Genomic DNA, 16,607 nt, shown 5'->3' with positions numbered 1-16,607 from the left:
TTTGTTCACTGAAGAAATTTATAAATTATTTGGAATAATGAAAACATGAGCCTGCAAGCAGGCTAGATATGAGAGAGGATGGGAAACCTGGCTGATTCCATTAGTTAGGAACTGTAAGTAGTTAAGCAAGCTCTGCACCACACTACATCAAGTCTGCCTATGCCTAGTTACCAATGAGAGCAATGGAGGTCTCTGAATCCCAGTCCCCTATGATAAGAGAGGGAAGGAGACGCAGGATATTTTCCATGAAAGTTCCAGGGTTTTATCTTCATTCCGTTGTCAGATTCTTTTAGAACCTACAGAAAGTCCTTGTGTTTGTCTGAGCTTTAAGGAAATGAAGAAACCCTGATGAAAGATGTTACTGCTATTCACCATGTCCTGAACTACTAAGTTATACATTTATTACATGGCAGAAGAGAAACTGGATGAATTTTTACGGTGTCAGGCAGTGACTAGAGCAGAAGACAAATGCTCCTTTGTGAAATAAAGCAATGGGCCCATTTAAAAATAATTTTGCCTCTTACTGAAATGCAGAATTGAAAGTTCTTTTGATTAATTCCTGAAATGGATGAATTCTTTGTTTCACTGTTTAGAGAATTTAAAGAAATATTTAATTTTTTGACTAGAAAACAACTCAAAGGAGGCTCACAACCATAGTAACAGGATTCCAATTCTGAAATCTGCATTTCTAGTTACAATAAAATTTCTCAAGCTATTTGTGTCCCTTTTAGCACCCCATTTAATACTACTTGTTAATCCACAGCACTAGACCATTTTTGTTCCTATATAATCAACTGATTCTGATCTACACAAGTTGCCACAATATTAATGCTTTCATTTTGCTTCCTTCCAAGAGCGAGCAGAGCAGTAAACTAACGAGACTTTCTATAGACACTGAAAGGGTGAAGCTCTGTATACACAGGGCTGGCCAGCTTTCAGCCATCAGCCCAGCTGCGAGAGCAGAGAAGTCTGTCCATGAGCCCGTACAGGCGCGTACCTTAGATCCGGCGGCAGACACTGCTGTGAGCTGGCTGTATTAGGAATACTGGGATTTGTGAGCTCCAAAGGCAGTCAGTTACTGAGCGTTCTAGTCCCTTACTAAAATGCCTCTCTGTAAGCCCACCAGAAATGCTGCTGCAAGTCCCCGGGTAGTACGTGGGCCTAAAGTTATAAGTAAGTCAAACAGCAGCAGTGGGTTATCTAAGCAGGATGACATGAGATTATCAGAACAAAAACTCCCTTTCTAAATAGGAGCCAACTGTCAAGGTTTCAGGATTAGGCTGAAATCCATCCTCATCATATAAATAGCATCAAAACCAAGACCATAAAATTCTTAATGCTCAGTTTTCTCTTTCCTGTTTCACAAATAGAAAACGGCCTCTTTTGTGCAGGAAGAGTGACCAAACTATTCACTCTACAGCTGGTACCTCTCACTGCTCATCAGAGACACACATTGGAAAAAACAAGTTGATTTACACACACACACACACACACACACACACACACATACACATTGTGGTGCTTGTAGCTGTAGGCAACTCAGATATATGACAGGAACAATTTGCTCATGCAAGAGAACTGGTGAAGCAAAAAAAAAGGGGGGAAAAAAAAAGGCATTTGAAGTCCTATGAAATGACATGAACCATAGATGGTTCTTGTTGTAATTTCTGATTCTGTATCACATGCTTAGCCAGGTGCTACACTGAACGGTCAAGACCTGCCTGTTAAGCTTGATGCCTAAGATTTGAAATGTGGCCCTCGCTCAGGATCAGTGTTTGTTTCTTAGTTTGAGAGGAATTAGCACAACTCTGGCTCTAGCAGAGGTGTGCTGATACAGGAGCTCCAGGTGCAAACAAGATTTCAGCTGCCAGGAGAGAAGCAGCAGAGGCCGGTGGGACTACTGGTGTTACACTCCTGGATCTAGCTGAGAACTGTGCTCCTGTGGCAGTAAAGCAAAGGAAGCCATACAGCCCCCCTCCTTGGTTCCACTGTGGCTCTCAGTTATCTACATACTTCAAATATCAGGCCATTTGCTTTTATTAGCATAATTTAGCTAAAAGGGCTGGGTTTATATCCTGGCATTTAAGAAAATTGCACATAATAGTGTTTCACTTTCATATTATCAAAATACCTCATCGTATAAAGCATTTTCTTTTCTGTTAACACAGGTTTCTATATTCCCTGCATTTCCTGACAGTGACATAGTCTGACTGGCTTAGTAATCACTTAGTAACTCAGGGTAACAAAATCACTTCATCCTGGTTAGCCTGAAATACAGCAACACTGAAGCATTCTCCTTTACACTTCAGACAAACCTGTCATGGTCTCAAACATTTCAGGTATAATGAGCAGTAACTGTCTGTATCCTCTCCCATCCCAAAGCAGCCATCAACAAGCCATTTGCCATTAAACATAGCTATGAAGTGTTACAGTGAACTAACTCTACAAGACTCAATCACTCCTGGCACCTCAGAATAATTTCTTCTCACAAAGAGAGGAATTAAATTAGAAAAAACCCCAACCCTTACTTTATACTTTTAAAGCAACTTCAATTAAAAATGACCATTAGAATCAGCTGATGACTGATCATGTCTGTTGGATGACAGAAGAAAAGGTCATTGACCTACATTAAACAGTCTGGTATTTTGAAAATTTTTGTAGAAAAGATCAACCCAGCTACAACCCAGGTGTCACCTGAAGAACACACTGTCAGATGCATTTTAGCTGCCTGGACACTGAAAAACAAACTATTAAATTTAACAGTGTCATTGATTTTAAAATATTTAAGAAATTCCAAGATAAAGGAGGAAAGACATCCACAAGTCTGCAGTTTGAGTTACTTTGGAAATCAGCATAACCGGCAAAAAGCATTTTAAGGGACCGATTCATGATGGGAAGATGAGAACCAGTCCTAAATTACTGGCTGGCCTTTAGCATCTTTGTCATTCTTCCAAGGGTTCTCCCAGTGTGACTACAAGCCTGTTTTCTAGCCTACTCTTCTGGTTCATTCCCAGGCAAACCACTGCAGGCAAGACATGTAACAACAGCTTCCCTTGAAGGGAGGATGATTTCCCAGAAATATCACAAGACTGATACTTCTTAGATAAAAACACCTAGCTCAACCTCTGTTCTGTACAGATTTTGCTTCTAAAAAGATAATCTGATTTGTTCCTTCGTCAGATTTGTGAATGCCCCATGAAATAGAGCTATTCTTGTATGGCACCTGGGCTTTAATTTCCTAGAACAGGCAATTTCACTGACTGAGAGCTTCGATCATTCAACGTCACTCACATCATGCGGATGAAAGAAGAAAGCTAAAATCCAAGTCAGAAGAGAAATACTTAATTATCAACACTCTGGCTGTGTTATAAACCCTGTCCCCCAAATGCACACTGTGCTGAAACATTTCATTACCTCTTTTACACTTGAAACCACTGTCAAGATTATTCTTACAAGGCCTCACTATGTGATTTATTCCAACATTTGTTCTGTGGGGTGACACACAGGATTATTTATTTGTGATAAATGAATTCATCCTGCAAGTCTGAGGTGAGAATTCTGTCATCCCTTTCTGCTGGGAGAGCTCTGCAGAAAACGTACAAGCAACGCACTGAAAGATGAATCAATCATTTTAAGATATTCCCTGAAGGACAGCAGATCAATGGAGTCATACCATGTCTTCTGTTGTATTTGCTCAGTCTCATCCTGACACAGTGGCTGCCTCCACTGTATCTTTATTTCAACTAATTATAAATGGCAAAATGCAGGTCAAAGGGAAAGCTTTAAATGCTAGATATAGAAAGGAGACATGCTGCAGACTACAAAACCAGGAACAAAAACCCCAGCAGCCAAACTGAACTGCCTGCCATTGAGATAGGAGATACACTCTTCATTTGAAAGAATCTTGGGGGCTCTTGAGAAGATTCAAAGGAATAATAAATAGGTTAGTTGGGAAAATTCATTAAAATGGGAGTTATGTGTCTGTCTGAGCAATTTAAATTGAAAAAAAAATCATAAAGTGTGCACTGAAAAATATGTACTCATTAATAACTACATCAAATAGTACATGAAAATAAACCCTGAGCTGCTCAGGGAATTGATGCTGTGTGGATTCAGCTCTAGCTCCATTTATGCACTACTTAATTTGCCTACTAAATATGGAAACATTTATAAAACCTTTGATACACAGGTCAAAAGCTTCAGTCAGCCTTATTTCAGCTTTTACAGGCCAGCAGAACCATGAGATGCTTATATGCATGTTCATGGCAACTGTTCATGCAAAGAACCAACCACCCAAGCCAGCACTCAGGTATTTGTAGATCTGGAATTAAGAACCACAGCTTAAAAATTTTACTGACCCTACTTTTCTTCTATAGAAAATGGCCAGAACAGCAGAAATCATTTGCCAACACAGCCATGCAACCAAAAATGAATAATCAACTCCAGAAAAAGCTCAAAATAATAACAGAGATTCACAGAACATCCTGAGTTGGAAGGGACCCACAAGGATCATAAAGTCCTAAAAATGAGACAGAATATCTAAGGGAAGTTACATATTAAAATATTGCTTGGCCTACAATCTAAATTTTAAAAACTGTGCTAAGTTCACATTTATTTGCATTAATTCTACTCATGACTGGGAACTGGGATTACAGTTCCAAGTGACCAGAACATCTTGAAAACTACAAAATTCAATTTATTTTTTATGAAACTAATAAAAACCATTTGTAGAAATCACAGTACTGGTTTGAATATTAAGTTCAATTTATTACAGTGGCTTTATGTGCATCTGTAAGTCAAGCACTAAAATGCCAAATGAACCTGCAGCACTTGAGCTCTGAAGAACAGATGTCTGAAGCATATTAACATACTTCAAAAAGAAAACTCAGATAGAATGTTATTTGTCTGAAAAAACCCCACATGCTATTTTTCAGTAATTGTTCTTGAAAGTCAGGGAGAAACAAAGACAGACTAGTAAAAATTCCCACAGAAGCATTAAAAATGGTCTGATGGCTAAAGTCATTGCAAATCAAGCTAAAGTCTATCTACACTGCCTTCTTAATTAAAGTGGCCCTGAGCTGTTTGGAGTGATGTCATTACTGGGCATAGCGCGTTCTGAGGGACAGTAAGAAAGAACAGGAGTCGCTTACAAGGAAGTAATTTGCATACAGAGCAAGCTCTTCTCTAAGTTCTGAAAGTAAAAAGAAATAAATTGGAACACAAATAACCAATGTGAAAAAAAACTCAGCCAAAAGAGTCATAAGGTGCTGGCCTCTCGATCAGCTGATCTTCCCGTCTGGATGCCTGTCTGTGCAGTATGAGCTGGGGAGCTGCTCTGGCAGGGGGGTTGGACCCGATGATCTCTTAAGGTCCCTATGATTCTGTGATTCTGTGATCTTCCTTGCTTCCCGTTCCCCTCAATGTCCACTACTACCATCAGCATCCTCTAACACAATCAACAGTGCTGTCTTCTTTCAACTTTTCTCATTTGTGTCTTTTCATTAAGAATCTCTACCATGATAAAAATCTTCTTATCAAAAAACCTCAGTTCAGGCTCATTCCTTAACAATAATTCATTTTCTCCTGCTTCCCCTACACATCTCATCCCTTTTTTGTCCTCCAAATCCCACTGGGGTCTGGTTCTGTCACCTAGGAGAGAAGAATTATCAGAGCAAAGTTCTTAACATTTTTTATTTTGTCTCTCCTTGAAGTCTTCCCTTCATTTCTATTTTCTCCATAACTTACTGGTTACTGATCTTTTCTCCATGATAAAGACAGAAAAAAATAGTGTTCCATCAGCAACAGATTTCCTGCCAGTGTTATAAATACTACCAACACTCAGTTCACCTGCACCTGAAGTAAAGCAGAGAATAACCGTGATGTAAATGGTGAAAGGAGAATCCCAAACTAACAAACTATTTTAACTCATGGCACTTTCAGAGAAGGTAGCAAAATACAGATGAGGGAAAGACAAAATTCTGGAATATGCCTACTGAGGAACAGAGCTGGTACTAGGAAGTTAGAGGTGACTGATTGGTCATAAAACATTTTTAGTAGCCAAGAGTTACATTAATCTGAAGAATGTCTGAGAACTTCTGGTGCAAACTGAAGTGGTTTTAATACCCAAAAATGCTTACTGGCTTTAAGGAGGTATGTGGGACAGTCCTTAACACAGCTGCCTCAGAGCCAGGATTCCTGGGCTCTACTTTTGGCTTCCTTCCCGAGACAACCAAACATCCCCCAAACAAAAGCAAAGTTGTTATAAACTCAAAAAAACACCACCGCATTCTTAAGCGCTGCTGCAGACATCTTTGCTACCAGAAAGCCATGCCATTGTGTTATTTATGTACCCTGAATTAGAACAAGGCAAACAAAATCTTCTTTACATGAAAAAACCCTTGGTGGAACACAAAGAAACAGAGAGTCCTGTCACTAGCACGTTTTTTTAAAAAGTTAATATTGTATAATCTCAGCCAGGAGCAATAAAACAGACAACTAGTCAAACCAGACAGAAACAGCAGTCGAGGAGAAACAAATGAGGATGTTACCTCCATTTCATACATGGGTGGCCCCAGGATATCTTTTAAAGCATGGAAATCAATTAAAATCGGCATTTCAGGTGGCAAAGCCAGGTCAGCTGTGTCATTGATGGATTCCGTCTTTGCATCTTCTGTGACATGCTCTTTGCAATCTACAAGAAGAGAATCTCATTTAGGATTTGTAGCAGCCTTTCTTGACACAGGAATTAAAAAAACAATGACAGAGAAAAACAAAATATTGAAAGAAATGCTCAAGAAGTTCACAGAGTGTGCTTACACCAGCCTTCACAACCACCTTGTCGAATTAAATATAATACGGCATCAAATGTCATCATTAAGACTGAACATGTTCTAACTGTTCAGCAAAGATAATGCTAAATCTGGAGCACTGACAGAGACACAACTCACTTGCCTAAATGCATTTGAAACTGGGTCAAACTGCAAAACACATTAAGTTCATTTAGGACTTTGCACTTTTCATCAGATTGGTGCATAGAACCAGTATTTGTGGAATATGGAGCTGAATGTAGAAATCTTTAAGGTTCAGCAGCTGCTGTTCTTTTTATGTAGGTTTACAGATACGCTCTCTGGTCTCTTTCTGCAAGGCACTAATAATTAAGTTCTGGTACTAATAATTAAGTCCTGTCAAATGAAGTAGGCGTATTTTGGCCAGATTTACATCCATTGCTTTGCCACATGGCTGTATTACTTATAGCTCACCTGCATTACTTTCAATAACATCTCAGTTCACAGTATCCAAGATCAGTGTAACTTGCTGCTCTCTAACTCTGCCTTCCTCTCTCCAAATCCCAGTCCTGACACATGTACCCACACCAGCAGATCAGGGACAGGAGAAGCTGCTATTTGTAGACCACACGGAAGCCTAACTCATCCAGCCCTGGTGTGCCACCTCCTTCCAGGCTGTTGGATGGAACCTCTACCCCAAGACACCCCAGCCCACCTTTACTGCAGCCAATGCAGCACATACATTCTGACATGACACTTTTTGCTTTGTTTTTTGTCTCTTATGACTATTACAGGTTTACTCAATCATAGAATGGTTTGGGTTGGAAGAGACCTTTAATGATGATCTGACATGGGCAGGGACACCTTTCACTAGACCAGGTGCTTAATTCACAAAGCTGACATCCCTCCAGCCTGGCACACAGCACGTAAGAGTCTTTGCTCAGTGGAAAAACCTCACTTTCAGTGTAACAGCTTCATGCATGACTTGTCTCAAAGCAGGGCTCTGCTTTTTATCTGTGCTGGATGAAGTATTTCTAAGGTGTCTTGACCAGCAGCAAAAAATTTCTTGAAGACCAAGTTAGGAGGCATTTTCGGAAATCCCTAACCATGAAGACACTCTTCAGCAAGGGCTATAAAGCTCAATTAGCCTGACATTGTTGAGTGCAATACCTGCAAGCATCACCAAGAAGGGAGCACATAATTAGCACAATAGTTATGGATTCAAGAGTGCCCTTTCCTTCCTCCATTTATATATATAATAAATATATATATAAAATAAATAAATATATATACAAAATACGATATATAATTGTATTCCTTACCTATACATTTGTTTCCTTGGCAGGATTTCCTTAAGATTTCTGCTTCATCTATATAAATGTGTTTTTAATGCAAAAGTGAGCTGTAATGGGGACCATATAAATATCAAAGCCTCGAAATTGCTTTAAACCAGACTACATAGTCAGTTGTTTGAATGAATAAGCTCAAGAACTTAAACATCATTTGTACTAGGCCTACACTGCACATTCACTGAAGCGACTGTATACAGAAGGAGAATGCAAGCGGGGAGTAATTTCCCTGCAGAATTCGATCCAGATGCAGAAGGCTCATTACCATTTTCTCAAGAGCCCTAAGCAATACTTTAGTGGAACATCTATCAGAGAAATGAAAAATACTTGAACAATCCAGATGTTTCTAAGGTTCTGTGGCAGTTTTACGGCAGTGCCTCCCTGCCCTTAGGCTGCCATTAAGAACAGTATTGTGCACGTACATATAGTGAAGATATTTCTTCCCACCCCAAAACCACAATCCTTAGAAACATTTAAAGCTACAGTCCATATTACACAGGAACGTATAGTGAGATGCAAGACTTCTGCACTGTGTTTTAGGAAATTACCTGCTGTTGCTTCCTTTCTTCATTTTTTTTTTACTTTCAATGAAGAAACTGTCTTGCTTTGCACATTAACACATGCACAATAATCAAAGATTCAGGAATTTTAACAATTATAGAAAAATCACAGTATTCAATATAACATTAAGAGGTGTTCTGTGCTGCAGAAGTAATTTTCAGAATGGATGCAGGCAATGTAATTTACTTTTGTTGTAGTGCAATTCTCACTAATACAGCATCAACAAAAACATTCTCCATCACTATTACTGTAGCACCAACTCAGCTTTCATTTGGGGCTCAAATTATTATTATTGTTATTATCTGACAGCCACTAATCTTTCCATTGTACAACTCATCACTTCATGCATCAGTCCTACTCCTTTATGGTAAATACTGCCTTCAGTCAGATAGCCCTCCTGTTCTTCCAGCATCTCTCCGTTTTCTTGTTGAAATTCTATTTCTGTAGATAATAAATTCAAATACATAAACACTAGCAAGCCCAGGAAACGTTACCCACATGCTATTCTTGCAACTCAGAACGCAATCTCAGCAGCATCAATCTTCAAAACCTGAGTAATATATGACAATTTGTATGTTAAAACAAAACTGAGTTTTAAAACAACTGTTTTTGTTCTATACCAAGGTTTTACTGCCTAGCAAACACAATTTTCCATGCCTGCTTGCTTTTATTTCACTTAGTCTTATGTTTACAGCTGAAGGAGACAGACTTCACATAAACAAATCAGTAGTTACAAGTTTTGAGGCCACCTGCCCTATTAAAAGAATCAGAAACTCTTAAGAGTTTATATAATCTAATTAGTAGACCCCATTTTACAATCTGTAAAATAACAAACTCCAGACTTTTTCTAAAAATACTAGCCTAAATACTGACATAATCTAATTTTCTATAAATGCATACAGTGAGGTATGTTATGCTATACCTTCTTCTTTGAAGGGAAAAAATATCTTCTTTTGCCACCTTTATAGAATTGCTGACTATGAAGAATCTATAAAGATGCAATTAATATTTCCATTAATAATGACAAATACACATTCCCTACCTATCCCTGAGGAATAGCCATAAACCACAGTGCAAGTTAAAGGACACAACTATCTAAAACAAGACAGTTAAATTCAAGTTTCCAGAAACACAGCCTTTAGTTAGGACAACAGCATAGTCATGTTTTGAGTTAAATTGGAGAAATAAGCAAAAAATTCAATGAAGTGCCCTTAACAGAGCTCCACCCTGACCTGGAGGAGCCACCTACTGATCTACCACTATATTACTGCTTAAACAAAAGTAGCATGGTACCACGTTGTTTAGACATTTAAAAACTGGAAAAACAAATCAATTCCCTCGCAAAATCCAAACCCAAACCATCCTCCTGCTACAAAATCCCCCAAACATCTTAAAAACAACCAACCAACCAAAGAAAACTAGGTTTGTAAAATTTTCAGAGCAGAATCTGCAGCTACTCAGCAAAAATTATGACAATATTCCTCAGGAATCTGCCTTTACAAGTTCCTAAAACAAAATCTTGCAAGTAGATACTGGATTAGTAAGGAAATTGACTCCTCAGAAAATATGCTGACAATAAATGATATATAATCTGGAGTTAAACTAAAAATTAATTCTGAGGCACAAAGACAACAATTTAAGAATTTAAGACTGCCACTTTCTTCTAGAGGTAAAATGTAAATGATTGAATAGAAGAGCCTAAAACATCTTAAGCATGTAGCAATTTCTCAGCTCCCCATAAAACTTTTAAATTAAGCAACAGTAATATGTAACTCAAACACAAACATTTCTGGCCACATTTACTGGCCAAGGTAAAAGAATGTAATAGAAACCTAAAATTTTTAACCAGCTGTTGGCATAACATATTCTGATTCGCTGAATTGCTTTGCAGAGGTATTAAGAAAGACCATAACAATGAAAAAAACAGGTTTCAAGTTTGTGGGCAATTAAAGGGAAATCAGCATGTTCTTTTTTTCTCAGCTGCTTTATTAGCAGATTCTTCAGCATGTGACAGGCAGACCCAGAGCTCTTTTAATCCCTGCAAACTAATTAACTAACAAACTCAACAAAGCTACATTTAAGTAGGAAAGGATGGAAATGCCCCTGTTGACAACAGTCACAAGCCAGACATAACATGAAATTACATCTTAAAAGCAACTTCCTACTGTCAAATTTAAATCTTACACACTACGCACTCCAGCAGTGTCACTTCCGTAAGAAAATCTTTTGGAAAAGAACTCCTTCCTGGGACCCCAATCCTACTAGCATTTACTTGTAGACTTAAATTTAATGCTATGTGCATTTTCCCCACAGGATCAGAGTATTTTTCACAAAATAATTGCATTCTGTCAATACTGATCTAGAATAACAACATGTACTTGAGGCACTTGAACTTGAGGTTTTCATGCAAGAACATTTAGATAAATTAACGCAGTGAAAAAAGTTTGTATATAAACCCATCTTTTCATAACATTTATGACTCTCTGGCCTACACCAGAAAAGACATTCCAAGCAATTTTTAGAAAGAACCACACATTAGGCTGCAGGGCTGTTAAGTATACTACTGCCGGCACAGCTGAGCTCAAACTTGAGTGTCTGCAGTCATACCACAGTGAGATTTATGCAGATCAGGTTTCATAAAGTCATTTCTCAGTGCTGTGGAAGATCCCATGCTGCTGGAAGTGCCGAGTTTTGGCTAGAACATAAAACAGGTCACGTTTTGCAAGAGCTGGGATGTAAGCCCAGCTGTATCAAGGCCCTTATACATAATAAACCTAAGCAAATTCCCCCCCAGTTATGCATAATTAATGCTTTTAGAATAAAATGTATTATGCCCAAGTCGAGGGATGGGGAGTAGAGACCACATATTTCAGTTAGCATTGACCACTTCAGGCAAAGCTGCACTTAAACTCAAACCCAAGTGTTTTTTCTTCCACAAGGAGAAGAAAAAACTTTACTGTATTACTGGGTTATGGAAATATTTATTTTCAAAGCCTTGGTTTCAACATAGACAGAATGCTCACTTAATCACTTTTAGTTATTAAATATTACCTTTCCTAAATCTCCTTTCAAGTCTGAATTAGACACATCATTTTTCACTCTGGGTTTCAACTGTTGTATCATGATACGGTGCCCTACTGCACAGTTGCTGCATTGTATTCTCAAGACAGTTGCACTAAAATAGGAAGGGGAGTTTCACATATTTTTGTGACTCCTAGAATTTCTTCTAGTGTCAAAGACTAGATGAGTGTGTCATAAATCTTGGATAGTGTTTCAGTAAAACATCAGACAGCATTACTGTACACAAGGATGACTCCCTGGAGAGGTCTGAAAAATTATTCCATTTGCTTTTGCTGAAGTTCACTCTACAAATTCAACGACTGATGCAAACTTAACACTCCTCCACTTGCCAACTTCATCATAAAGCTGAGAAGTCAAAGGAGCAAGGAAGGCAATACAAAGCTGCCAGTGTATTTGAGTCATGCAATTTTGGGAAGTGCTAAGCACGGCTTGACAGCGTATCTTCCAGCATCGGTTCTGCTACAGCAGGTCCACTCCACCTTTAGAGCCTGATATCACAGTGTCAAAAGCCTGATGTTCTTAAAGACTCCAAAACAGATGCCCCACTTGGAGTTAATAATCACATTTAATCAATATAGTGACGGAAATTTTGTGGTCTTACCACCTAATGTCTTTCTACCTCTATACCAAACTCACAAGCCAGAAGCTGAATAAACACTATAGGCACCGTGTCACTATTCTGATAATCATACACAAATTATGTTTTGGCAAGTTAGAATCTACAAGGGAAGGCTGTAGCTTGTTCTCTTATATTCACAGCTCAGGACATGTATGCACCAACTGTCAAATCTCAGGCCCACATCAGTAACAGAGAAATGTGTAAAGCAAAAATGGATTATAGGTCTTTTTATACTGGTAAAGAAATAAAATGTCAAGAAATAATTCTAAATTAAACTATCAAGATACAATAACCTAATTAACTATTTTTCCAGAGTCACTCATTACATGAAATTAACATCACTATGCACCACTGAACAAATGTCCAGGAACCAATGTAGGGCATGGGCTACAAATTTGCTCCAACTAGCACATATTTTGGGATATTTCTGAAATTTGTTTTAAACACTTGTTTGTAGTTAACAGATTGAATGAAAACTAAGCAAAAATATTTTTAAAGTGCCCTACTCTCACAGACTCCCAACTGACCTATTTTACTAAAAATACAGCAGGGTACAGGCACATTATTAGTACAAAATAAAACACATTTTGCAGACCCCACCACTGTATACATGTCTTTATAATACTGAAGTTTCACTACAGAACCACCTGTTACTTGGACTCCCTTTTATTAATACAGGTTTTTCTTATGGACAGTTAGACAAATCCTCACAGATTAATTTCTTCTGGACTCACTCCAAACTGTGCGTCAATCAAAAATGCTGGCATTTTACTATCTTTTGATAGCATTTTGCTTGCTGTTTTCACTTAGCTTTGGAAAGAAGGGACTCCAGTACTAATTTTGACAGTGTATAACTTGAACAGTGTAAATACCGAAGTTGCAAGTCAGGTGCTAATTTTAACATTGTAAATACCTCTCCCACTGGATTGAGATGTCCGATACAGTTCCTTTTTGCTCTTGGCTTTAGTAGTAAAATGTGTCTTCTCACAGTAGCAGGAGTTGTGCTCTGAACCTATTTTTTGTTTATTTTATCATTGGCTTGAAGAGCAAAATGAAACTTTTTTTTATTCAGGCATCACATTAGACCTTTAGGCATGTTTTAAACACTGCCACCCTTCAGTGCAAAGAAATACTTTAAAAATAAGACTTGTCAAAATTACTATCAAAAAAGTGACAGCAGCAAAGACACCTGATACTGCTTGTTGCCAGTACACCTGGCTGCTGCAGCCCGAAGGCTCAGCACTCTGGGTCAAGTATTGCAGAAGTACTGGCACACTCAGTGTTCAACTTCAGAAAAATACAGCACAGCAGAGAAGGCAGAAAAGATGTAGATAATATAAATGGAAAGCATTAATAAATCTCTTAAAAACTCTTCCTTTTAATAGATGGGACAGTTTAAACTGCACGTTTACATAGGCACGTTATTGTGAGAGATGACTTTCTTTAAGCATGTGTTCAGAAACACCTGAGCTGAAGCCACTTAGCCAAACGCTGATCTGCAGACCAAATATTACTGATACTACAGTTCCACATGATCATCTTGAAAAATTCAAGAATGTAAAAGATAATTTAACTTTCAGAAGGGAAATATGCAAAAAAAAAAGGCATGGTAAAGCTGAAAGACCATTAACAGATTTCCAGCAACAAATTACACAAGTTTGACCCATAGTAAAAACTCTTCTTGATATATTCTTCTAATTAATACCACTGTTTGTACAAATAGCAGTTATATTTCCTCCCCATGGATTTGCTCTGTGAAAAGGACACACACACACACACACCCCATTCATACTCAGAAGCTGCCTTATTTTAAAGGAAGAAATAACGAGTCTGCCTATTTTTCCTCATTTAAACCAGTCCAGAACTATTCCAGCTGTACAGATGTTAAAAGGTTTTTTCCCCCCATATTGACTTAATTGTGGAATATCTCCCATCAAACCCACAGGGGCCTGTTGAGTATTTTAAGTTTGTGAGTATTCTCAAGCAAAAGTAAGCAGTAATTTTGCAGCTTTTGCCTTCTGGAGTTCTCTGGCACACTGCTGCTCTCCAACAGACCAGCAGTATTTCCTGTCAGAAAGTGTCAACTAGACTCACTACAGTCTTTAAAAAACAAACACAGTACCTGACACCCTGCTTAGTAGCTTTTATTGAGACTATCTACATTTTACAAGTTCAGCCCCAGGTTTGGATTCTGTCCTTTTACATTTCTCAGTGACCTTGAACTGTGGGCTCCTGCAGACAACTAGCCCTGCAATGAGCATTCGAAACCTTCCACAGAGAACTGCTGCGTACAGTGAGATCCTCCATCAGCAGCTGCTGGAATAAAAGCACAGCCATCTACACTCTGCATGGCATGTTTTGGCAAATAAGAGTATGGATGTGCAACATTAATTTGGGGATGAAAAAGGAAGCGGTCACTAGTTGTATGTTGCACAGAAAATGGATTATGCCTGATTTCTTTCTTCCCATATTCTATTTCAACAGTAGAAAGAAGTCCACCTTTACCGATGAAGCAGTTACCTCTATTTTTGATGTCTGAGAATTTTATATTTAGTTTTCATTTCATCTGTTGGATGACTAGGAATGAGAAAACACTATTGTCTGTGTATATGGGAAACAAGAACAGATTTACTGAATCTGATACGTTACCAAAGCTCCAAGAGACTAAGTGCAATCTCAAAGACACACAAAAAGAGCCCCTCAACCTTTCTGATTTTCAAAGCTCTTCAAGCAAACATTTATTTTAGATTACATCAAAATAACTGGATTGAGTTCTGAGCTGGTGCAGCATGCATAGCAGTTAAAGAACTTCTATTAATACAATAATGAAAGTCATCCTTAGTCTTTTATTAAAGAAAAAATGTGGAAGAGTTGCATAAAAAAAAGCCTAGAAAGACATAAAAACATACACAAACCATAACTGCATACCTAAGATATGCAACAGATCCCATTGTACTTCTCGATTACCAACCTGGCAGGCTATAATGACTTATATCCCAAGACATAATTCAGCACTACTTGAACCACACATAATAGGTATGTCGCTCTATTTGCAAAGCTTTTAAAAACAGAGCCCTTAGAGAAGCATAAAAAAGAAAAGGTTGGTAACTCAGCTTCCTAGTGACTACATTAGGAGATGCCTTTCTAATAAAACATGCAAAAGATACACACCTTCTCCTTCACCCACTTCAGCACGATCTGGCTTTGTTTCTTTGTGCTGTCCTTCTGCCACTTTCACTGCCACTGCTCTGCAAATAGCTCCGAGCTTCCGATCCAGAGAGCGGACTCCTGCCTCTCTAGTGTACCTAGTGTAGAGACAATTGTTTTACTGATGGATACTCTTTGTAAGAGGTAATTCTTTTGAATGTAAACAGACTTTCTCTTTAAGAAGACATCCAAATGAGATGTGAAAGGCAGTAAGACCTTGGACTGCTCTAATAAATGGGAGAAAACATCAGGTACTTTTATCAAAACAATTGTGGTTTGGTGTTAACAGTTTAACAGAAGACAAACTACTGAGTGGGAAGGAGACATGACTAATGCTTGGTGTCAAAACTAAGTGAAATGCAACAATGATCCAACAGCACTGAGCTTTTCTCAGATGCATAAAAATTAAAAGAACTATTTTAAAACTCAAAACATAGTTCACTCAAAGTTGAGGAACTGACTGTTAAAGAGTATTTTCTTTTAGTCTACAAATGAAAAACAAACACTAGACAGTGACACTCACTGAATAACAAAATGCTGTTCCTGGTCAGAAAATACTTCCACTCAATGAATACTGATACACTTTTTCCATTGGAAATGAACTACTGTCAAGTCCAAACAATGTTATGATCAATATCTTTGCTCTCATGTCCAACTGAAAAGTAACTGTAATCAATACTAGCTTATTAAAAACCCCACATTTTAATTTTTCTTTTACCTAATTCTAATTTTTAGACATATGTGGCACATATCAAGACACAAAAACCAAAATGGTAATTTCCTTTTTTTTCCAGGACAATGACAGAAATAAAACTTTATTCTTTAAAGTATAGGTTTTCTGCTGCCAAGACCATGGCTTTACACACTGAACAGTGCAGCAATACTAGCTTAAAGTGTTTCTGTTTATTCATAGTGCCTTGCCAATTGTGTCAACACAACTGACAGCAAGCCACAGTCTCAGAAACATATCAAAGAATTCTCTAGGGAAGGAAAAATTATTTGACT

At 38.0% G+C, this 16,607-nt stretch overlaps 1 protein-coding gene across 1 annotated transcript in view; it reads right to left on the bottom strand.

Annotated features, from left to right (window-relative positions):
• LONP2 (lon peptidase 2, peroxisomal) overlaps positions 1–16,607 on the bottom strand; it is a gene marked incomplete at its 5' end in the record, with an annotated part of 43,166 nt that overhangs the window by 5,474 nt on the left and 21,085 nt on the right. The window contains 2 exons of the mRNA XM_084270007.1: positions 6,549–6,691; positions 15,567–15,700. Of these exons, the coding sequence (XP_084126133.1) occupies positions 6,549–6,691; positions 15,567–15,700 (277 nt within the window). The remainder of the gene's footprint in view (positions 1–6,548; positions 6,692–15,566; positions 15,701–16,607) is intronic.

This window comes from Gallinula chloropus (genome assembly GCF_964237585.1).
Source record: "Gallinula chloropus genome assembly, chromosome: 13".
Classification (NCBI taxonomy): Eukaryota; Metazoa; Chordata; class Aves; order Gruiformes; family Rallidae; genus Gallinula; species Gallinula chloropus.
The sequence above is the reverse complement of the archived record's forward strand: the minus strand, read 5'-3'. Positions and strand labels throughout refer to the sequence as shown.